Consider the following 22,331-nt stretch of genomic DNA (forward strand, 5'->3'; position numbering starts at 1 on the left):
AAAATTTGTCAAAAATCTAAAATCGTTTTTTTCTTTTCTATAATGTAACTAAATTAAGGCACTTAAATCGAAATGAAATTAAAAAATAATAATTGTTTAGCAATTGAAATTGGAGAAGTACAAAAGGAAAATGAAGAAAATCAAGTTGAAATATTTAGTGCTTTGCTTTAACTAATTACAAATTAAAATTAAAAACTTGAATTAAGTACCGTTGTAATATGTATTGTTGTATATATACCATATATATATATATATATATATATATATATATATTATATAACTAACAAAACGTAAAAGTCGTTTCATTTTTGTCGCATCAAAGTTCTTTTCAATGGCACATCTTTCACTAATTATAATTAATTACGCAGAGAAATTGCTTAGAAACGAAAACGAGAGAACGAAATGCATTGCTCTACGAGTATGTACAGTGGGACAATTCGGTTGCTCCAATGGCAAACATTTTGTGTGTTCATTCAACATTCAACTACTTAACGCTTACTTATCAATTTACATTTTGGCCTTGTTTGTTTATTTTTTTTTTTTACTGTTTTTCGTTTTTTTACTTTATTTTTTTTTTTTGTTTTGTTATACGAATTTTGCACGCAATCAACGCCAGCAATGCCCGACAATAAAATACTCTACAATCTGTTCCGGGGCGGGGCATTGCCGTATTTTGACCGAAAAAGGCACACACAGAGAGAATTTCTTTTCTTTAAATGACAAAACGACAAGGTTATCCATATATGTATATATATATACTCTATATATATATATATTATTTGTTTTTCTTTTTTTCTTTTGTGAGCTCTTTCAGTAGCCATTGCAGCGTATCTCGTTGTAGCGCGCTCTGCTCGCCGCACTGTAGGCCGCATAGCCGTATCGCTCATACGCCGCATAGTCCGCCGCATAGTAGGGATACAGCTGGCCACGCATACGACTGCGCGACATTTGACTGTGACCGTGGTGACCGGGACTCGGATAGCCATAGCCATGCTGCTCCTCGTATGGCCAATAGCCGTGCATGTTGCCACCAATTGGGGCATCGTAGTAGCTGTTGCCCATGTTGCTGCCATAGTTGCTGTTGTTGTTGGTGTTGTTGTTGCAACTGCTGTTGTTGCTGCTGCTGCTGCTGCTGCTGCTGATGTTGCTGCTGTAACTTGCTGCGTATTCCTCGGCCAGTCGCTCGACTAGACTCTCGGGCGTTTGCAGAAAACGCTCCGAGAAGCGCCCGATTTCGGTGGAGCCGAACGCCTGCTGAAAGCCAGGCAAAGGCTTGATATCCTGTGAGGAAACAATATTGAATCAGTTGCTGCGTGAATTTAGCTGTAAACGTTGTTGTTGTTCGCCTGGTATATACCCTGTACAAAATGCTACATACAATATCAATCGATGCTTATATCCTATTTACTTTCAAAATTGAGCTTTGCACAGGGTGTTCAGGCATGAACAACAAAATATAGATGGGTAGATTTCGATAGGATTAGTAATAAGTAACAGAATTCTATGATTAAGAGAAGAAACGAGAGACAACTATTGTTGGCTGTTACATTTCCTCAAAATCTGTCAATTGAAATTACCGAAAAGCATTCCACAAACCTAATTTAAGAGCTCTTCGAGTGCATGTCTTGCCTGCCATGATATATCTATGTTAACAAGGCTTTTTCATAAATATACTAAAAACTTCTCTTATCAAAAAATAATTTCGAAATAAAAAATGTAAAAAATCGAATTCTGTTATTATTTTAGTAGTAGTAGTAGTTTTGTTTTAGTCTAACAATTTTAACAAGAACATTTTTAAGCTATTTGCTGCTGCTTGAGGTAGGGGTATTCATGTTTTTTAAAAGCCATTTCTTTAGCTTCAGTGTGCATGCGTGTGTGTGTGTGTGCGTGCGTGTTTGGTCTCACCCTTATTTGTTCGCGCACTGTGGACTCCATGGCTTCTACATGCTCCATTTCCGTTTCCGTTTCCCGTTTGCTCGCCTTGCGTTTTGATTTCTTGCTCGGTATGAGATCGCATTCGATTATGCGGTTGTTGTTGTTGATGTTTGTGTTGCTGTTATTGTTGTTGTTGCGATTTTTGGCATTGCGCTTGCTGCTCAGCGATGGCTGATGCTGCTGCTGCTGCTGCTGCAGCAGGGGCGCCAGCGCAGGTGGCACAGCGTTTGTAGCAACAGCTGCTGAGAGCCCATAGCCGACGGGTGAGTTCTGCGGCGCGGGCGGCGTGCGTGACCGTCTCGATGCCGGACTCCAGTTGTGCGTAGCTCCCGTTGCTGTTGTGGCTGCTGTTGGTAGCAGCTGCTGTAAACAGAACAAGCAAAAAAAAAAAAAAAAAAAATCGATTTAGTTTGCAGTTGCAGCACAAAAAGTTGTTACGCTCAAGTGGCGGGCACTTGAAACTTGCCAGCAAAGGTGCCCTGTGAGGCGCGTGCTCATAGCTTGTGTTGTCAAGCAACCCAACCCAGGCAACTCCGCCCAGCCAGCCCACCGCCAAGCACAACAGCAGCAGCCCATTGAAGTTCACCCAAAAATCAATAGGCGCCCGCTTTTGCTGCTGCTGCTGCTGCTGCAGAGGCACCCTGTAGTAAGGCTTCCGGCTAGCTAGCGCGCTCTGTCAAGGAGCTGCGCTTCATGAGTCACCCTGTTCGAAGGCTTTCGGCTTGTGTGCCGCTCTCTTTACTTGCGCACGCTCACTTTTGCGCACTCTCACTCGCTAGTGCGCTCGCTCTCTGTTGTCTGTCTGGTGTCGCTCTCTGCCTAGAAAGCCGGTCGATGGAGCTAAACGCATTTCGCTTTTGGTCTTCTCTTTTGAGTCGGCTGCTGCGGCGGCTGCTGCTGCTGCGCTGCTTCAGTTGCTGCTGTTGTAACGGGGCATCATTGTAGTCTGTCATTATCAGTCTGTCGTTACATTGCTTCTGATTCTTCTTCCTCTCCTTTTTTGTTGCTTTGCCCTAATTTGTCATGGCAGCTGCGTGGCGCTGCGTTGCCTAATTGAGCTGCTACTGATGCTGCTGCTGCTGTTGCCGCTGTTGGCGCTGCTGTCACCTGTCTGTTGCTTAATTAGACAAGTCAGATGCCCCCTGCTATCACTGCCTCCCCCTGCCTCATCCCCCTTTCGACTGCAGTTTTAATTTGTAATTTTGCGCCAACTTACCCCGACTGCATCATCGTTGATTTGATTAGCTGCTGACTGCTGCTCCCCAATATCCTGTGGCGCTGTTGTTGCTGCTGTTGGTGTTGTTGGTGTCTGCTTGTTGGGCTTCGCCAAATTGATTTCCGCACGGTTCACAACATCCGGCTGCTCCGCAAGGCCCGCCTTATCAGTATCATTCACAATAGGCGGCGACGCTGACGCTGACGTCGATGTCGACGTGGGAGTGGACGTCGCTGCCGTCGTGCTTATGTCATCTGGAAAATTGGCAAAAAAAAGGCGCCCGCCCAAGCAGGCAGCGTGTGTTAAATAAAAATCAATAAAGATTGCCTTCCCACATTTTTTTTTGTATTATATTTTTCGCATATTATTTTTGAGGCGTTTTGTAATTATTTTGTCATGCGTGCTGGCGGCTATCAAGGGTTAAAAAGACAAAGGTTCAGTCAGGTTGACCAGCGCGAGAGAGTCGCAGCTTTCGTGGCTGCTGTTGTTGTTTTTTTCGCACTCGCTTATCAAATTTGTTTTATTTATATTTATTTTTTTCTAACGGGGGTAGCTAAGAGAGTAAAGCTCGGTCAGAGAGAGCGAGAGAGTATGAGATTGAGAGCAGTGAGGTATGTGTGTGTGTAACCGACACATCAACATGCACTTGTTGAACGTGTCAAACACATACACACACACACACATGCATATGCAGGGCTCACACACTCACTTACATTCGTCGGTAAGTCGGCGTGTAAAAATTTATAGCATACTTTTCAGCGCATGCGACTGGGCTCGCATTGTTTACGTATTTGTTGTTGTGGCCAGCGCGACGAGTCGCGATATTCGATTTGAATTGTTGTTGTTGCTATTGTTGTTATTGTAATGGCATTCACGTCAAATAAATCAATTATAATCAATTTAAAGGCTGATAATAGCGCGTGGGTGCGAGCATATTAGCTTAATAATAGTTGATTGAATAACTATATTACTTTATTAATCTTTTATTATCATTAGCTCGCGCATATATTTTATTTGAAGTTCTATAAATTTTTTTTGTATAATAAAATGTATATAGTTATATAATTGAATAAACAATAAATAAGACACTAAGGAATTTATAGAATATAGCTCATTTTAATGATCAAAAATATAAAATTGATTTTTTTTTGTTAACTTTTTACTTTTTATTTACTTAGTTTTAATCGAAGATCATGTCTATAGAACATTTTGGGCTTTCGCCTAAGACAATGTTATTAATGCAATGACAATAATTCAATGAATTAAATATGAATTCAATGAATTCAATGAATTAAATAAATTTTATTAATCATAATTCCTTTTACACATTTTAGTTAGTTGGTAAATGATTTCAGTTGATAATAAGAATCTTATTTCTATATATAAATGTGAAATATTTTATATAGGAGTTTAATTTAAAAAAAACTGTTATTTTTGTAGATTTTTTGAGCTCAAGCAGATAAAGCAACTCTTGGTCTCTCTGCTCTGCTCATTTTAAATCATATTCTATATCTAAGCTATATAATCTCTATCCAAACTACTCTTAGCATAAGCTTTCAGCTTATTGCGCATCCTTTGCTGTTGCTGTTTTTTTTTTCTCGTACTACAGTTGACTTGTCATAACGGACATTGATTTTTGCGTCAATGTTGGGTACCTCTACAGCAAATATTGCATGAACAGCCCCCATGTTCCAGGGTGTCTCTTCTTTATATGTATGTGTTTGTGTGCGTGTGTCTGTGCGTTTGTCTCTGTGTGTATTGGACAAACAGCAAGCGGCTACAAATAACCCACCACATTGCGTTGTAAAGTTCATTTACATGCTCCGCTGTGATGACATTTCACGCACACACCCTCAAAGATTATTTGTGCATGTGCCTGTGTGTGTGTAAGTTGAGCGCCCATTGATAAGCAATGGCCATGCCCACAAGTCTCGTTCGCATTAGGAAATATTTAGGGAAAGCTGTCAAACTGTGGAGTTAGGGTCACCGCGCGAGTGTGTGTGTGTGTGTGAGTGTGGGTGATACTCCCTTGCACACTTAACACCTTCCTTCCACTTGCCATCGTTCAACTGTGTGTGTGACGCGACATCAGCCAAGTTAACTTATTGATTCGCCAAACACGCCTCCGCCAAAAAGTCAAATCAGAATCAGCTCATCAAAGGGGAGAGCCAAAGCCCCACGAGCCCGACTGCCAGTGCCTTGCGTGCCTAAATAGACAGCTAATTTTCAAGTCCTTTAAAGCAACATGACGTAGGCTCGTCACAGTTAACAGCGAACAGTCGACAGCCGACAGAGCCCACGCCACCTTGTGCTAAGTCGTTGCGACAGGAAGCGGAAGCATTTGAGCAGTTAACCAACGCTGATTGGTTGAGTGTTTGCAAAATGTCGACTCTGCTCTACTCTCCTCTTCTCTGCTCAGCCCTATACTTTCCTTTCGTCTACCCAACTGCTCAACTGACCGTCATGTCGTGTCAAATGGCTGGCTGACGGACAGTTGCTGCCGCTGCTGCTGATGAGGCTGACGGCAGAGCGTTGATGGCGACTCAAATGGACGCTCTTTGCATTCATTTGCATGCAAAATCAAGTATACGCAGTGGCTTGGCTTACAAGCAGTGCACTATGGGTCAAAAGCCCGTTTTTTTGGAAATAATTAATAACTTTTGAACTAGTCAAGATAATTAAATTTGTTTTTTTGCATTTGACTTTCGTTCGCAACACTCGTTTTTGGTGAAAAAATGGGTGTGGCACCGCCTCTCTTTCATATTATTAGCTGTCATAACTTTTTTGCTTTTTAAGATATTTACACCAAATTCACATATTAGATGTGTTTTCATGTTTTAAAGATCCTGTAAAAAAATTATCAAAATCGGTTAACTATATCATATAGTTTTTGTATGTAGAAGTTGACAAAAAAATGTTTCAAGGAATAAAAGGTTATATTTTATGATTTTAAGCACAAATAACATTAAAATATATCTCTTTTATTGTTAATCATCGTATTCTTCATTATCTGAAGCTAGTATGCCATAAACCTCAAAATTCGAAAAGTCCTGCCTTTCGAACAGGCTTATTTCCTCTTCCTCATCTGCGACGAGGTTAGTTGCTGAAAAATGAAATTGCGCAAAAAGTGCGCAAAAGTGCACGTTGAACTTATAGGTCTAAGTTCGGAATTGAATACTCTATAAAATGGGCGTAGTTTCATTGTTACAAAATGCTACAAACACAAGTTATCTTTTATCAAAGACAAACATTTTTTTTTTAAATGATGTCAAAGACAGCTTTTTGACTTACACAAAACTTCACATCACATAAAGATTTTGGACAATATAAACACGTAAAAACAAAGAACAAGCCCTATTCCATACTTGCCACTAAAAATTTGAATCTAATTGCCATTATTTTTATTTCAATTGGCCATTGAAATTCATATAAAGTTTTTTACAAACTTGATAATGTGCGTGTCATGCATAACAGCTCTGTTTAACAGCAGTTTTGTTAGCAGATCGCGCCTCTGTTAAAATTCTGAGTATGTAACATTTACATATAGGGTATTCTTAATGGATTGGCATTAAAATTTTGTAAATTTTTTCAACTTGAAAATGAGACTTTTTTCCAAAAAATCGGGCTTTTGACCCATAGTGCAGTGGACAGCCAGCACAGTGGAAACTCTGCCCAGCTGGCCATTTATAATTGAATAGAAAATGTGATGTGAAAAGTTATGTATAATATGTGCTTTTAGTTCCAGTTTGATTAAGCAAGTTTTAGTTGCTTAATTGAGTTATTAAAAGTTTGTTAAATACTCAAAAATGTCAAAGGTCGCACTCTCTCACTCTCGATTTGTTCTTTTAGCTGTAGCTGGTGCCAAAACTCCTGTTTTGGCTTTTCTGCGAAGTTTACATTCATACATGCAAGCATTAACAGAGACTTATTCTGTAACTTTGCATGCAGCCGTAAGCTCCTTTTTACCTTCTCCCTCACTATCTCTCTCTCTTATATGATCGTATTCTGTTAGCCCTGGCATTAAAATTCTGCCACACTCTTATATTTACGTCAAACTCTCTTTGGCTTAACCGTTTTGCAGTTAACTTACGCTGTTAACTGTCTATGTCTATTTTAACAGCAAGTATTTAATTTTAACAGCAGACCACAGTGCATAAAATACGTTGCATGATTTACACTGCTGCTTCGGCTGCTTTAACTGCAATTGGGAGGGCTTAAATGCTTGTTACATAATCTAGTCTGCCATATGTTTGCATAAATTTTCAATCATTCCGCGGCCCCCTGCATAATTGTACATTAAATGGAGCGTAATGCAAATGCTGACAACTTACCGGGCATATCGACAACAGCTGCTGCCTCCAAATGCTGCTGCTGATGTTGTTGTTGCTGCTGCTGTTGTTGCTGCTGCTGTTGCTGCTGCTGCTGCTGTTGTTCTTCTTCGTAGTCTCTCCCATCAGCTGGACAATGATAGGACACACAGGATGCGGACTCCACGGACATATTCACTGGATAATCGCCGCTGTAGACGGGCGTGCTCTGGCTGCTGTCGCTACGTGCTCGTGTGCTGCAATTGCTGATGCCGCTATCGGTGCCGGTGGCACTGATCAGTGGAGGCGATGTGGTTAACCTTTGGCTGGGTGAAGCTGCCTCCGCTTCATGCTCCAGCTTGATTTGCTCTGGTTGCAGCTCCTCGAGCTTGGGTTGTTGCTGTTGCTGCAGTTGCTGCTGTTGTAGTTGCATCTGTTGCTGTTGCTGATGCTGCTCTGTGTAGTTGCGTAATGGCTCCAAATAGTTGGGCGGCAACACTGTGCGATTCGGTGCCGGCGTCGTTGAACGTCCGGGCGTTGCATAGTGCGTGGGCGTGGCTGGCTGATAGGCGGCAAAGCCGCGTGCCTGACCAAAGGCGGAAGCACTGTAAGGCGCAGGCGTTGGCTGCTCATAGCTGCTGCTGCTGCTCAGGTGTTGCTGGTGCTGCTGAAGCTGATGTTGGTGCTGGTGTTGCTGCTGCTGGTGGAGCTGCTGCTGCTGATAGGCATGTTGCGCATGTGGGCGAGGTGGATAGTGTAGCACACTGGAGGGGATCAGCTGCTGGCCAGCGGGCGTGAACATGCTCGCATGATGATGCTGATGCGGCGACGGCTGACTGTAGTGGGGCGAAGCGTAGGGCGCATAGCGATAGTAGCTGGACATATAAGAGGCGGAGCCAGGAGCGGGGCCCGGACTGGAGCTGCCATAGCCATAGCCATAGGGATTGTAGGCGCCGCCATAGCCGCCGCGATAACCAGGTGCTGCATAGTGAGACATGGCCTGAGCTTGGGCCTGGGTCTGAGCCTGAGCCGGGTGCAGTTGCTCGTAGTAGCCGGCGGCGTATCTGTCCGACATGTTAGCCAGCTGTGTGTGTCCTTGCAGCTTAGTGGCGCCGCTCGTGCAACAGCCACACTAACACTAACAACGGCAAAGTTGACTGCCCCGTTCCCTTAGCAGTTGCTGGGCCGGCCATATTGCCAATGCCGGGGCTATCCAATTACATGTGTCTCTTATTGATTTTATACTCGACTGACGTGTGCCCTGTCCTTTTGCTGTCTGCCTTGCTGTTCAGTCCTTAAAGGCGCCTGCAAGCAAGAATAAAACGTGTAAAATGTTAGCCTGCACTTAAAGCTTAAATATTTCATTGGTCGGAGTCGGAGTCAGAGTTGGGGTTAGGTGTCCGTCGTTAATTTGCTCAGCTCACATGCGTCCACAATTCAATTAATGTTAAACAATAACATTTAATGCTCATTTCGCAAGACAATAAAGCTGCAGGATATGCCATGTGTGTACGGCATAATGAGACAGCGCTCTAACATCAGAAGCTGCTGCCAAATTGGCATTAAATGAAGTCAATGGCCAAGCAAGTCTATGGAGAGTCTGTAAGAGCGGGCGCCTTGAAGTATGCAATGAATATTTAGGTAAATTTCACTTGAATTGGGGACTTTTCCTTGGTATTTGCTTAGAAATGATCGGACTGTTATAATTTGTTTTCCATTTTGTATTAGCAGATAACAGAATGTTAAGATTTGCATCTGTCGAGCTAAGTTTTAAGCATCAGAAAGAGACGTTTTACCTTTAGGGGAGACAAAGCAATTAACAGAAATTTGCAAATGCAAGTTAGAAATGTGTAATTTAAGTATTTGGCATAAATGTGGCTTGCATTGATGAATGGGAAGAAGAAGACAAAGATAGATGATGGGATGAATGCTTGTTTAGCTGTAAAGGATGATTGGGCAGCTGCTGTGCAACAGCAAAGGCAATAACAACAAATGGCTACTTAACATAGCAAGCTAACCACGCACTGTGTGTGTGGATGAGAGAGAGAGGGAGAGAGTGTCTGCGTGTGTGTTTGTGCACTAAGATGAATGCATGAAAACCGCAAGGCATTTTGGTCTCACGCAAGCCGTTAATGAGCCACAAAAGTGCATACAGGCTGACAGAGAAAGAGAGACAAAGTGCAAGAGAGAGCGCAAGGGAATATTAAGTGGGTGGCTGGTTGGTCGAAGCGATACCAGTACTGTGAAGCTGTGTGTAATGACTGACTCATGCCAATTATTGAATAGGTCCAATATCTTCGCTTTTATATGTATTTAAACCTAAAACCAAAAACTGAAACAATGGTTACATTGGCATTATGATGCATTGGGTGTGTCAACTTATTGATTCGGTGACTTTGAAGATGTCCTGCTGGCTGGCGGCAAAAAGAAATTAGCAAAACAGCCAAAGTAGAGGCGATGAGAGGAGAGAGTGGAGTGGGGGCAACAGAGCAGCAACTCTATTAGCAGACACTCACACACATGCACACACGCGCGCCCATGCAGAATAACATAATCAATGTAAATGTAAACAAGCGCCGCTAAAAGCTGAGAGAGCAGAGCAAGGCAAAAGAGAGCACACAGCCGGCAGAGAGCGCGAGAGCCAATTGAAACGGGTTATGTTAAGTGCGTGTGTCAAGCTGTAAAACTGTAAAAAAGAAACGAAAAGAACTGTAAATGAAATGAGCCTCGCAAATGTGTTGAGCAACTGCAATGGGGTCTTAGGTGCCAAGTAGTCCGCTCTTGCTCGCGCTCTCTCCACGCTCATGCGTTGCAAGTGAACAGCAGGAAACGGAAGCTGTATGGCATGAGATGCTGCCTGTAAGCATATACATACCTATGTATGTATGTTTGTGTGTGGGCCGCGTACTGCTTTGGGACGACAGCAACAGCCGCCCAGTTCTAGCGCATATAAATCAATAAAAACAAACGGAGGAGCAGTAGCAGCGTCAGCGATAGCGACAGCGGCAGCAGCAGCCACGCCGAATCGAGTCGAGCTGTTTGCCTGCCTGCCTGCTCAGCGCAGCTTCATTAATGCTTTGCTATGCTCTCCACTTTTTTAACAGTTTCCCAGTTGTTGCCAAGCTCTGATGCTAGTGGTGTACACAGGCAAGTACAAGTATGTACTCACACACATACACACACTAGCGTACGCATATGTAGTAATTGTTACGTTGACGTCGCTTCGTATACGTCACGATATGCGAGCGCACTTGAGCTAGCAAATATTGACAGTGCCCGAATGTATGTTGCAGTGTTTTTTTTTTTTTAATGCAATTTTAACTGAGAGCTGCGTAGGGCTGCGAGTGTGTGCGTGCATCTGCTGTTGCTAATGCATTACTGTTTTGTTGTTGTTATTGATGCTTTTCGATAATTGGGGCAAGTGCGTGAACGAGCGCAAGCTTTGAATGTGTGAAAAAAATGCAGCATAGGATATGGGGCAGTGCAGCTGGAAGAGCTGTTTTAAAAAATAATAATTTTTAAAAAATTTCTAATATTTTTTAAAATATATCAAATACAATTTAAATGGAATGAACAAATTAAGTATAATTTAATTTAAAGTATGTATATGTATATGCATGCATATATAAACTTACCGAAAAATTCACTTGAAACTAAATGATTCACAAAAAGTTTATTTATTTTTTAGTAAATGATTTCACTTTTTGTTTTTAAATATGAAATGCCAGTTTTTATCTATTCAATTCAAAATACCGTTATATTTAGAGTGTTGCATACGAATTCAAAATACTTATATATTGTGAATACTCAAGAGCTCTCTCATGCATTGGCACTCTTCGCACTCTCGCAGCACAAAAATCGAAGAGAGGCAAACGATCAAACGGTAAACACTCGTAGACAAATTCGCGTTCGTATTCAGCTTCACATGTACACATGTACAAACACACACACACACACTCGAATTCACATGGGCATTGCCAAGTGGTGGTGGCGGTGCCGACTGTTTAACCCTTGAATGTAAATGCGTTACGTATGCGCTGCGTGTACGACGCGCGCCAAAGTCCAACGTAGACTGAAATGCGATACGGCTGGCGCGCTACCATTTATACACTGGCTGCCAGCCTCAGCAGTGTTGCCATCGTACCCCCGAAATATAAAGAAGCAAAGCTGGCAAAAGACGGCGGCGAAAAAGCAGCGAAACGACACCAACATAGAAAGGGGGAAGAAGCAATAGCAATAGCGAAAAGAAGCGAGGAAAAGGCAACAACAACAGCAACAAAGAATCGGCCCAACCGCTGTGCTGCACTGGGAACCCAGCGCAAACTGTGTGACCCGATTCGATGGGCAACCTGCCCACACACACGCGCTGCTTACGGGGCGAGCGAGCGCGTGAGCTTTCACTGAGGCCGCATTAGGGAGAGAGTGAAGGAGGCAATGGGCAACGGGCAACGGGCAAGAGAGAGTGCCAGAGAGCGCGCAGTTGGCAATTGCAATGGGGCGAAAACGCTCTCTCGCGCAAATGTCATTTGTAAATTCACTTACTTTGCTTACGAAATTAGAGCACAAAACAGAAACCGAACAAAAACAGAGCGAGCCAAAACAAAAACTAGGAAACACCACACACACATGCAAACAAAATGCGCACGAGAAGGTGACCGAGTAGAAAGAGAGCGAGTGCGCAGCCAAATAGCTAGCGCCCGGGGGGTTTCCCTGGTTCAGTGCTAGTCATGTTATCAATGGGTATGTATGCGGCCGCTTTATTGATGTTACCAGAGACGATAAAAACTATAGCGCATATTAGGGGGCATACAGTACTGGTGGCATAACAACATTAAGTCGATAACAGCTTATGTATTTAAATAAATGCCGGAAAAATGCAAACATACATAGTCATTCATATAGTCACACATACATATGTAGATATACACGGTCAATACGCGCCATTTTTATTGATTAAATCTGGGAGAGAGCTGGGGCGAGCTCTTACTGCTGCCTAACTGTACGAGGCGCTTTCTCGCAGTCTCGCTCTCTCCAGATGCACGTGCTGTGTTTTGCGGTTTTTACAGTCAACAGCAAAGCCACCAAAAATATTGTGGGCGACAGCCTTACAGAGGTTAAGCAGCAAAGGAAAAAAAAAAACGTAAACAAAGCGTGCGCACGCAACGCCATAATACAGTGGGGTAGGGTGCTGCAGATGGATGGTGAAATACCCAGTTAGACGCAGTTAGTCAAGGGTGTTTTTGTTATTGATTCGCTAGACGGCATACAGGGTGTGAAGGTAAAGGCGATAACTGGCAAAGGAAGTAAAATGAATGAATGAAAAAAATGATATTTATATGGCTATACTTATAATATAATATATATTACACTCTACATAGTCTGATTTACACATATATCACAATATAATTGGTTTATAACTTTTACAATTTTATTTGCCACTTGGTGGAGGACTACAGATTAACCTACACATGCACTTTTCTTTCAAATAACTTTGAACAGTCTTCAAATACAGCCAGCAGATGTAGAACATGAATAAAAACAATTAACAAAGTTTGTCCTCAAGACAAAACGTACTCTTAGCCAAACCAGTGGGCGCCCATGCAGTCCCGCGTCCATTCTGTTTGACAGACCCAACACCATTCGAAACCGCAGCCGGCGCGTGTGCAGACCATGTGCATGCACCCACCTGGAAGGAGTGGAAGGAAGGCTTGGCGAATACTGTTGTATAAGTCATAATCTGCAACTTACCATCCCGTTCTGTGGGCGTGCGACATTTCGGGCAGGGTTTGGTGCTCACTTTGATTGTTACATTGCTGGCCTCCTCCCAACGAGCTTCAGCAGCACGCTGTGAGATATACAATACAAGGATTATACAAGCACTTGTAAGGCAGTAGTTACTCACATTCGGGTCGACAGTGTATTCACAAGAGTTGGAAGCAGCCCCGCTGGTTCCCTCTGGCAGACATTCGCCAATGTGGTAGCCTTGCAGGCAATTGCGACAGAAGACATAGCCACAGCCATTCTGACAGGTCACCTTGCGGCAGTCGGGCTCGACAAGCAAGCCCATGCCACAGCCTGGCTGCGGGCAGAGCACGCCACCGGCCTGCAGCACGAACTCTTCGGTGGCAAAGCGCTGGTAGCGTTCATACTCCTCCCGGGAAAGCAGCTTAAAGTGATGAATCTCCTCAATGAAGGAATGCTCACAGCCAGCAGGACAGGGCAGTGTGTAGCCAAAGTCAGGATGCGGCATGAACTGGCGTTCGCTAAGACGTGAGCGACAATAGTCGCGGAAGCAATCGATACAGGTGACGTGCTGTGAGGCGCAGGGAAAGACCAGTACGGTTTCACTGCAAAGAGGTCGGTAAGAGTGACATCTAAGAGCTGATGTAGTACTCACCTCACCTCCGTACAGGCTAGACACGGCACATTTTTAATGTTGTTCTTAATTAGATTTAAGGGCACAGCGAAATCCTTTTCACCGCCCGAGACATGCTCGGCGCACTTGAAGTAGAACTCGGCAAAGGGCGGGTCACCCGCCTCGTTGTCCACACACGCAATTTCAAGACTCTCGCAGTGGCCGGGTATGCGACGCGGTTTGAGCACATCATCCCAGCACTCGGGATCCCGATGCACTGTGAAGGCGCCGCCTTTGCACAGAGAGCATCTCACACGCAGTTTGCCCTTGCATAGTTTATTGCATTGGCCGCAGTGGACAAAGAAATGCGCCTTGGCACGCGCCCGCTCTGCGAAGGTGCGTGAGAGGTAAACAGTGCTCAGTTAGCTAAATGCAGCTGTTGCTCACCCTCGTCGGTGATGTTTAAACGCTCCTCGCTCTCCAGCTGCAAGTCGAGCAACGTTTCATTTAACGGCTTTGACGGCTCCTCCGGACTTGACTCCTCCTCCATTAGGGCGCTGGCCTTGCGCTCACGCACAGACGGACGCAAACGAATGGCGTGCAGCACGCTCTGCTGCCCAAGATCACATTGCTGCAATTAAAATTCATACTATATAGTTCTGTTATTCTATTGCACCTCTCGCCTACCTCAATGGTTGTGGCATCGCTAAGCTCTTTGCCAGCAAATATAATTTTCACTTCGTCTGGCTGCAGACCCAGCTGCGGCGCCACCAGCTCCTTAACGTTTTTGATGTCCCACTGCGGCTCCAAGTTCACGGACAGCGTGCGACCCGTATTGGTTTTCACGTAAATGCTCAGCGTGTGCGTTAATTTTCCCCCAATTTGCAGCAGCTCCAGCATTTTGCGTACAAAAGCGGCAATAAAATTAAAAATGAAACTCATTTAACAACCCAAAGGCAAACTTTAATTTACATTATCTAAATTGCACCTTTAATTTTGTTATCAAACACTGGTATTTTTTTGGTATTATATCACAGCTGTGATTAAATACTACTGGTATCGCAAGGTATTTTTTGTATTTGTTATTGAACTATACATTTAATATGCATTATGCATTTGAATAACTTATTTTTACACATATTATTATAATTATATATTCATTTATTTCTGCTTTCAGTTGCAATCTGCCAATCATTCATTCAATTGGAGCAGTTACCAGCTTGCAGCTGCTACCCCACCTTTTATTACTTTTCAACACTTACCCATTCTGCAGAGCCAATTCATCAGCTGTTTCGTTTATTCTACCGTTCTTGCCATTCGCATGTCAACGTCGTCGCGTGCTTTCGCGCGGCAATATTTGGAAATCGACTTGAATGATTTTATTCTGATGGAAGCCTAAAGCTGAGTGTGACTATGTCAGATTTCAAACTGAGAGAAGTCAATGGTGACTTATTTTCGGCAGGTCCCGAGTATTCCATGTGTCATTGCGTCGCCGCCGATCTGCGCATGGGCAAGGGCATTGCCGTCAAGTTTCGGTAAGTTTATTTAGCGAATTTCTATTGCTCTGAATTTCAATCATTTTTTTTTTTACAGTAATAAATTTGGCAAAGTTGCTGAATTGCAAAAGCAAAATGTGAAACCAGGCGGCGTGGCTATCCTGAGAGATAATGGACGCTACATTTACTATTTAATAACGAAGCTGAGCAGCTGGGGCAAACCCACCTATGAGCTGCTCCACAGCTCCCTAAGTGCCATGCAACAGCATATGGTAAGAGCTCTGCTAGCTTATGTATATCCAATATAACAGTTTTCGTCTTCAACAGGCTGCACATAATGTTACCAAGTTGGCTCTGCCAAGGATTGGCTGCGGCCTGGACGGTCTTCGCTGGAGTAAAGTACGAGAAATGCTGGCAGAGATATTTCAATCGAATTCTATTGAATTGAAAGTCTATAATTATGCACCACCATCAAATAAATAGAGGAACTAGAGTTTGTGAACAATAAATTTAAGAATTGATTCAATTATTGGGTTTCCTGTGGCGGCACGAAGTTGTAAGCCGTAATTTCCACATCCTCGCGCTGGAAGACATCGTTGATAATGGCTTTCACTTTGTCCCACTGCAGGCCATCAATGCCGCAGCCGATGCGCGGTATGGCCAGCTTATGAACGTCATTCTTGGCCTGCGGGCAAGTAGATGAAAGATTACATATCTCATATGAATATTAATAAGGACTTGCTTACCATGTGATCGCGCATCTTCTCCAGCGATGACTGCAACGTCTCGTATGTGGGCAGCGCCCAGCTCTGCGACTTGGTCACCAAATAGTAGATGTAACGCTCGTCATCCTTCAGCAGTGCCAGCTCCCCGGCGCGCGCCTTCTGTGCCTCCAGCTCGTCCACTTTGCCGTAGATCTCCTTGAATTTGACCGCTATGCCCGCGCCCATGGCCAGGTCAGCGCCCACGCAATGGGCCAGCGAGTGAGTCTTCGGGGCCGAGAAGAGATCCCCATCCACCTCGTTGAACTGGAAGCCAGTCATGCTCCGCACAAACGAACGATGAAAGGCGTTACGAATCTCTGCAACTTTAAGAGAAGACATTTTCGTATTTAATTATTTTCCTTTCGGAGAGTGAAAAGTCGAGCAATTGATACTGAGAGCCTCAGGCAAGAACTGAACTGTCAAGCAATTACCGAGCCTTATATATACATGTAGAGACAGTTGAATCATGGCCTACTACATAGAATATTTCTAAACTCTATTAATCATGCTGTAAAACACATTTTCTTCGTTTAAAGCCAGCTTCAGGCGTTGTCTTTTTATTTGCTGTCAATATATTATGTATGTATGTATGTATTGCATATAAATATTCGTAAAATAAATGTAATTTTCTTGTGCTAAGAACTAGTTATAAGTAACGGTGCATTTGGTGCCCTGCAACCCATGCCAACCCATTTCGAATGTTATAAATTAAGAATTATATATAGTATATGTATATATATACAAAGAAATCCCATTTATCCAACTGCCACTCAGAAGGGCGTCTTCTCCCTGTGCAGCGAGTTTCGCGAGGAGCTGACGCTGCGCGGCAGCTGCATGAGCTTCATGTGGCTGCAGGTGGGACAGATCACCTTGATGGTATCGCGCTCCATGCTGGGCGGCTGATAGAAGAAGGCAATGATGTCTACGCCATCACGCACGAACACCAGCTCCAGCAGGCTGCGCACGCGCAGCCAATCCAAACGATCGATGCCACAGCCCAGACGTGGAATGGCCAGTTTAGTGACCAGATGCTCACGCTGAGGATTGGAATTACAGTTTGGCTAATAGTCATTCATTTATGGCATGGTCTAAGCTAGATTACCATGTGTTCCCGCATGGCCAGCAGCGCATAGTAGAGCGCCGTGTAGGTGCACTTCTCGTGTGCCCGCTCCTTGGTCACCAGATTGTAGATGTACCGTCCGCCCTGCTCCAGCACGGCCACGTTGCCCGTGTGCCGCTGCTGGCGCTTCAGCTCGTCCACCTGGCCGAATTTGCAGCGGAACTGCAAGTTGATACCGGCGCACATGGCAAAGTCCGCGCTCACCGAGTGCACCAGAGCGAAGTCTTCCGGTGCGCTAAACAAGTTGCCCTTCGCCTCGGTTATCTGACACTTTGGCGCGGCCAGCTGGAAAGGCAATAGACAAGTGAATATACATACATATATACATATATCTGTATTCATTCTGCACTCACCTCTCTGGCTATGTCGTCATGCTCGCAGATCATGATCTCAATGGGATACTCACTGTGAGCGAATATCTGCTGCATGATGCGCTTCACTTGCTTCCACTGGAGGCCTTCGCTGTCGCCGCAGCAAATCCGCGGCATCGCCACTTTGGTGATTTCATGATTCCGCTGCGATGCGTGATTGACAAAATTTGATTGACTTTGATTAATTAACATATGCGTGAATCGGCTTGTGTCTCGCTCGCTCTCTCTATAAATACTTCTGTTTACATATTTATGATGCCAACAAATTAACTGTAAATTAACGAGATGCTGTGCAAACACAGTTGTGTGGCATGGTCATAGCCGACTCTTGCATGCCCTAACTGAACTACAAGAATTTTATAATACTATTGGGAAGGCAGAATACCCAAGTTACTAGATTTTTGATTATCATATTTGGGTTTATAGACTTTTTACCGGTAGATTATACTATAGATATAATGTTTTCTTTGTCTTCTCTCACTTCTCACTTTAGATTTCACTCTGGCTTGTTTTTTCTTATCTAAGATCTTTATATATATCTTTCTTCAAGGTATGCATATATCTGATCTCATCTTTTCTATCTCTTTCTCTCCCTACCTGTCTGTCTCTTTTGCTCTTCATCAATGGTTTAATCTACATTTATTTTAGTACATCTCATTTGGTTTTTTCTTCATTTCTCTTATACTCATTCTCACTCTCAAAACAGATCTTCCATTATTTTTATCTATTCTACATATGTTTCTCTAAGCCCTTTTAATGAATGTATTCCCATATTTACATACATATCTATGTTGCTCTCTAATCAGCTAACTAATCTAATAATACCTACATATGTACGTATATTAATGCCATTGTTTATTATCACTTTCCTCACTCTCTCTGTCTCTCTCTTTTATATAGGCAGCTTATCTATTATCATTCGGTATCATTCCCTCACTCTGTACTCAACATGGAACTAAATAAATCTACTTCTCTCTCTCTCTCTCTCTTCCACTTTAACTCACTGCCTCTCTTTTACTCCCACACTCACATTGCCCTTTCCTCTTCCCACTCGCACTCGCCAGCCTTACCATATGCTCTCGCATGCAGATCAACGCCGCTTGGACATCGTCGTAGCTGCTGCCGGCATAGAGATTGGCCTTGGTCACCAAATAGTAGACGAATCGTGCATTATGCTCGAGCACGACGCAGTTGCCGCTGGTGACGCGACGCCGTCGCAGCTCGTCCACGTCCCCGTAGATGAGGGCGAACTGCCAGGCGAGGGAGCCGCGGACCGCCGTGAAGGAAGAGTCGACGGCATGGGCCAGGGCATAGTGCTGCGGTGCCTGGAACAGATCCAGTTTCGACTCGACGATTTTCACGTTCGTGTTGGCCATTTCGGTTAACTGCAATTAAGTGCAATTATTTTTTGTTTTTTGCTGGCTTCCGCTCAATGCCAATACAGCGACGAACAGCAACTGAAATTGTATTTTAAGTATTTTAAGTACTCACCCGGAAAGTTTCGCAAGGCCAAATCGAATGCCCGATTCACAAATGAAAAACTTTTGTACGCTTTTTTCCGTTCTTGCTTTTTCTTTTTTGGCAACGAAAGCTGAACGAACCGAAAGAAACAACAACAACAACAACAACAAAGCAATTAGCGGTGAGTCGTCGATTAGTTTTGTTTAGAGCAAAGAGTTAGCAGCCGTTAGTTAGTAGCTTGTTTTAAAATATGTTTCAGTTTCTATTTTGCTTCTGTCTTCTGTCTACCTCTGTCTCTCTCTCTCTCTCTCTCTCTGCTACTGCTGGAGCGTGCTGATTATTTATCAATTTGGACGCACAGCTTGCGTCTGTTTCGACCGGCGTTCTGCAGCGAAATGCGCTCAACGAAATCAACACGAAAACGGCACCAAAACAAGAGAACGTTGCAGCCGAGCTTGAGCGACTGCATGATACACGCTCAGCGCGGGCGAGGCTTGGGCTGCTCAGCGCGAAACGCCTTCAATTTGACTCATGCTCATGAGTTGTCTTGCCTTAAGTGCAGCTGAGATCGATCTATGAATCATTTGTGCACTGAATTCAATGTGATTCAGTCTGATTCTGGAACGAAATGAAAGACAATAGAAACTTTGTTTCTCTGATATGCCACTCCCAGAATAGGCATATAATATCAGATATACTTCATTGAATTTCTTTCTGTTGGCAAATTTTGTTCTTTCAGCTTGTAACTGTAAGGCTTTAGGGTTTTTATCCACCCATTTGCCAAGGCTATTGTCAATGTAGTTAGGGAACTTTTGATAGGGTCTGTGGAGTAGCTTGAGTCTTAACCACATTCCAAGTTTTAGGCTGCTAGCTGTAAAACTTTGCAGGGTACAGCTGAGTAACTCTCTTGCCACGCCTACAGTAGAGATCTTAAAATCTATAAAAATTTAACATATGTTGATTTTTAATAAAAAATAACTTAGATATAAAAATGTAAGCGTAAGTGGTTGAAGTATGATGTAAAACTATTTTTTGTTAATTTTTTAGATTTAATTGTTTTAAAATGTTGAATAAAAATAAATAAATAAATAAAGTTTTTATATTTAAAAGTTAAATTATTTAACATTTTGTTATGTCGCTTATAATTTATATTTTATATATGCCAGGTTTCTCAAATAAGCTTGAGCTGCTGTCTATCAAACTTCAAGCCCTTCAAAGGCTGAAGCATGTCTGTAAATACCCGTTACGTAATACATAATCCAAATAACAAATCTGAACACTAAAATATACGTAGTTTCACATCTCTCTCTCTCTATCCCTCACACATCCAACGATATCCATTATCAAACACACATTCCACACAACCAATATGCCCTTTTTCTGACTGCTTGCACAAGCATAAATATGTGGCAAGACAGAGACAGCAATAGAGCAGCTGGAGGCAATGCTAAAGCCCAGTTTGGAGCCCCCAGAGTCGGCCCCAATTTGTGGCTTTTGGATGTCAACTCTGACTCAGCAGTTGGTTCTACAAAATGCCATCATGTTGCTGATGATGACATATGATTACACACACACACACACTCAGTGATAGGTCTGAGCATGTCTGTGCGTGTTTGTTATCGTTTGTTTGTTTTGTTAGCATTTGCTGTTAATTTATTGTTTATGTGCCGCAGGCAATTGCCCAAATATGAAAACAAAATAAAATCAACTTGAGTTGGTCGAAAAAATCTTTGGCCCTATGGCCCATTGAATCAAGCTAGCCGAATATTGATAGCGCGCACCTGTACGCTGCTCGCGTAGGCGAATCTCCTACAACGGTAATCGCTGCCAGTTGAGTAATTAAATAGTAAATAAACGAGGAATGTGCTGGGGAGTGTGCGACTGCTATATACCCAGCAGTTGAGAAAACACGGTAGAAATACCATTCGAATTAGATTCTTAGTGACAGCGAGACAGAGAGCGCCATCTATTGCGCATTTTGTGCAACTGTTTTAATTGCTTTTCCTACGAGTCTCCCACTAAGGGAAATTAGTTATTGAATAACTTCGGTTATGAATGCAATATCTTAATGGAAATTTCAGAGTGTTGTAATGACATCAGAGTGTCTACTAATTAAAATACCTTTCCATATTTACATTTTGTTTGGAATTGAATGAATTGAATATATTCAAAAGCTTTACTACGGTATAAATGGAGAATATGGAACTTTTAGACATTATACCCTATTCCAAAGTTACAGGGTATTATAAATAAAATCAACTCACATACCGTTCAAAATTTGCTGTTGCTGCTTGAATACTAAAATAGAAATGTGACTTAAATTATAATAATTTTTGCGCATAGCTGGTGAAAACAAATACATATTAACATATACACACACTTGGGCAGAGAAACACACAAAGCATACAAATTACCATATTAAGTTAAAGCGGCAACAACAACAACAATAGCAGCAGCAACAACAACAAATTTGTTGAAAAGATTTAGCTTTCAAACTTTACTCTTGGCGCGTAGCTCTTACGGTACTGGTTTGTGTCTTGGCTAAGCGCGCCTTTTACAGCACTGCGCGCGCAATGTAAACAAATGAAATGTGCTTCACCTTAAAGCAATTAACTTTACAATTAACTATAAGTGTATTTATGTTTGCTTTACTCGTTGTAGCTAATTTATATATTATATTTAATGTTAATTGTTAGTGAATGCACACGCCTCTTCTTAACTGTGGCCAAGGCCACAAATTTTGATTGTGCTCTCCACTTGGTCTATCTCTCTCGCACTCTCCCGCTCTTTCGTCTGCTTCTACGCATTTCTACGCATTGCGCGAGTTGATTTCTTTGTATATGAATTTAAATTTCACTTTTATTCAATTGAGCTAATCGCGGCAGAGCTTGAGGCACCGTGTGGAAACGGGCGATAGGCGACGACGTCGACGAGAACGTCTCCAACTCAGTTCATGGCAGTTCAACTTGGCGCTCCGACGGAACACGACGAGGCGCACAAATATAAATCAAATAGAATCTCTCTAAAGATTCGCATTTTCACACTTATTTGCTGTTGTCGTTGTCGCTGTTGTTGTTGTTGTTAAATTGCACATTTTTGTTAACATTTATTTGTTGTAGTAGTAATTACGTAAAACTAGCTGCTTGCGTGCAGTTGTTAATAATTCGTTTGTAAATAATTATACTTTACGTAGTATTTGTGTAGTTGATTGTCGTGCTAAAATCATTCGAAGCTTTCCGTTTGCTTGGGCAATTCGCCGCTAATCGCGTTTAATCTCCCAACGACGAAGAGGAATCGAAACGACTG

The 22,331-nt window shown here is 42.9% G+C and overlaps 5 protein-coding genes across 10 annotated transcripts; 1 reads left to right on the plus strand and 4 right to left on the minus strand.

The window, feature by feature from the left end:
* Positions 1-158: 158 nt before the first annotated feature.
* Positions 159-11,554, minus strand: LOC6582046 (putative uncharacterized protein DDB_G0282129). Of its 2 annotated transcripts, none has more exons than XM_032731420.2 (5): positions 11,094-11,554; positions 7,483-8,763; positions 3,152-3,405; positions 1,906-2,295; positions 159-1,281 (listed from the first exon to the last, which is right to left on the minus strand). In XM_032731420.2, exons 2-5 carry the CDS (start codon positions 8,531-8,533, stop codon positions 811-813), a joined length of 2,166 nt encoding a protein of 721 aa, XP_032587311.1. In that variant the 5' UTR covers positions 8,534-8,763; positions 11,094-11,554; the 3' UTR covers positions 159-810. The 2 variants fall into 2 exon arrangements, with proteins under 2 accessions (XP_032587311.1, XP_002007759.2); XM_002007723.4 differs by having other exon boundaries at positions 1,906-2,298; positions 11,094-11,553.
* Positions 11,555-12,864: 1,310 nt separating this feature from the next.
* On the minus strand, positions 12,865-15,159 carry LOC6582048 (E3 ubiquitin-protein ligase parkin). Of its 3 annotated transcripts, XM_015162243.3 has the most exons (7): positions 15,076-15,159; positions 14,501-14,721; positions 14,261-14,444; positions 13,856-14,201; positions 13,361-13,805; positions 13,207-13,303; positions 12,865-13,144 (listed from the first exon to the last, which is right to left on the minus strand). In XM_015162243.3, exons 1-7 carry the CDS (start codon positions 15,095-15,097, stop codon positions 13,035-13,037), a joined length of 1,425 nt encoding a protein of 474 aa, XP_015017729.1. In that variant the 5' UTR covers positions 15,098-15,159; the 3' UTR covers positions 12,865-13,034. The 3 variants fall into 3 exon arrangements, with proteins under 3 accessions (XP_015017729.1, XP_002007761.2, XP_032587314.1); XM_002007725.4 differs by lacking the exon at positions 15,076-15,159 and having other exon boundaries at positions 14,501-14,899; XM_032731423.2 differs by lacking the exons at positions 12,865-13,144; positions 13,207-13,303; positions 15,076-15,159 and having other exon boundaries at positions 13,714-13,805; positions 13,861-14,201; positions 14,501-15,046.
* Positions 15,160-15,226: 67 nt separating this feature from the next.
* LOC6582049 (ADP-ribose glycohydrolase OARD1) lies at positions 15,227-15,818 on the plus strand. The gene is made up of 3 exons (XM_002007726.4): positions 15,227-15,348; positions 15,407-15,581; positions 15,637-15,818. Exons 1-3 carry the CDS (start codon positions 15,227-15,229, stop codon positions 15,790-15,792), a joined length of 453 nt encoding a protein of 150 aa, XP_002007762.1. The 3' UTR covers positions 15,793-15,818.
* LOC6582050 (ADP-ribose glycohydrolase OARD1) lies at positions 15,729-22,304 on the minus strand. 2 transcript variants are annotated; one of them, XM_032731424.2, is made up of 4 exons: positions 22,215-22,304; positions 21,294-21,323; positions 16,056-16,396; positions 15,729-15,994 (listed from the first exon to the last, which is right to left on the minus strand). In XM_032731424.2, the coding sequence occupies exons 1-4, from the start codon at positions 22,249-22,251 to the stop codon at positions 15,836-15,838; spliced, it is 567 nt and encodes a 188-aa protein (XP_032587315.1). In that variant the 5' UTR covers positions 22,252-22,304; the 3' UTR covers positions 15,729-15,835. The 2 variants fall into 2 exon arrangements, with proteins under 2 accessions (XP_032587315.1, XP_002007763.2); XM_002007727.4 differs by lacking the exon at positions 21,294-21,323.
* LOC6582051 lies at positions 16,599-22,304 on the minus strand. 2 transcript variants are annotated; one of them, XM_002007728.3, is made up of 6 exons: positions 22,215-22,304; positions 19,056-19,155; positions 18,635-18,949; positions 17,547-17,708; positions 17,176-17,478; positions 16,599-17,110 (listed from the first exon to the last, which is right to left on the minus strand). In XM_002007728.3, the coding sequence occupies exons 3-6, from the start codon at positions 18,938-18,940 to the stop codon at positions 16,844-16,846; spliced, it is 1,038 nt and encodes a 345-aa protein (XP_002007764.1). In that variant the 5' UTR covers positions 18,941-18,949; positions 19,056-19,155; positions 22,215-22,304; the 3' UTR covers positions 16,599-16,843. The 2 variants fall into 2 exon arrangements, with proteins under 2 accessions (XP_002007764.1, XP_043865740.1); XM_044009805.1 differs by lacking the exon at positions 22,215-22,304 and adding an exon at positions 19,314-19,948.
* Positions 22,305-22,331: the final 27 nt, after the last annotated feature.

The sequence above is a fragment of the Drosophila mojavensis genome, unplaced genomic scaffold (genome assembly GCF_018153725.1).
Source record: "Drosophila mojavensis isolate 15081-1352.22 unplaced genomic scaffold, ASM1815372v1 contig_74, whole genome shotgun sequence".
NCBI lineage: Eukaryota > Metazoa > Arthropoda > Insecta > Diptera > Drosophilidae > Drosophila > Drosophila mojavensis.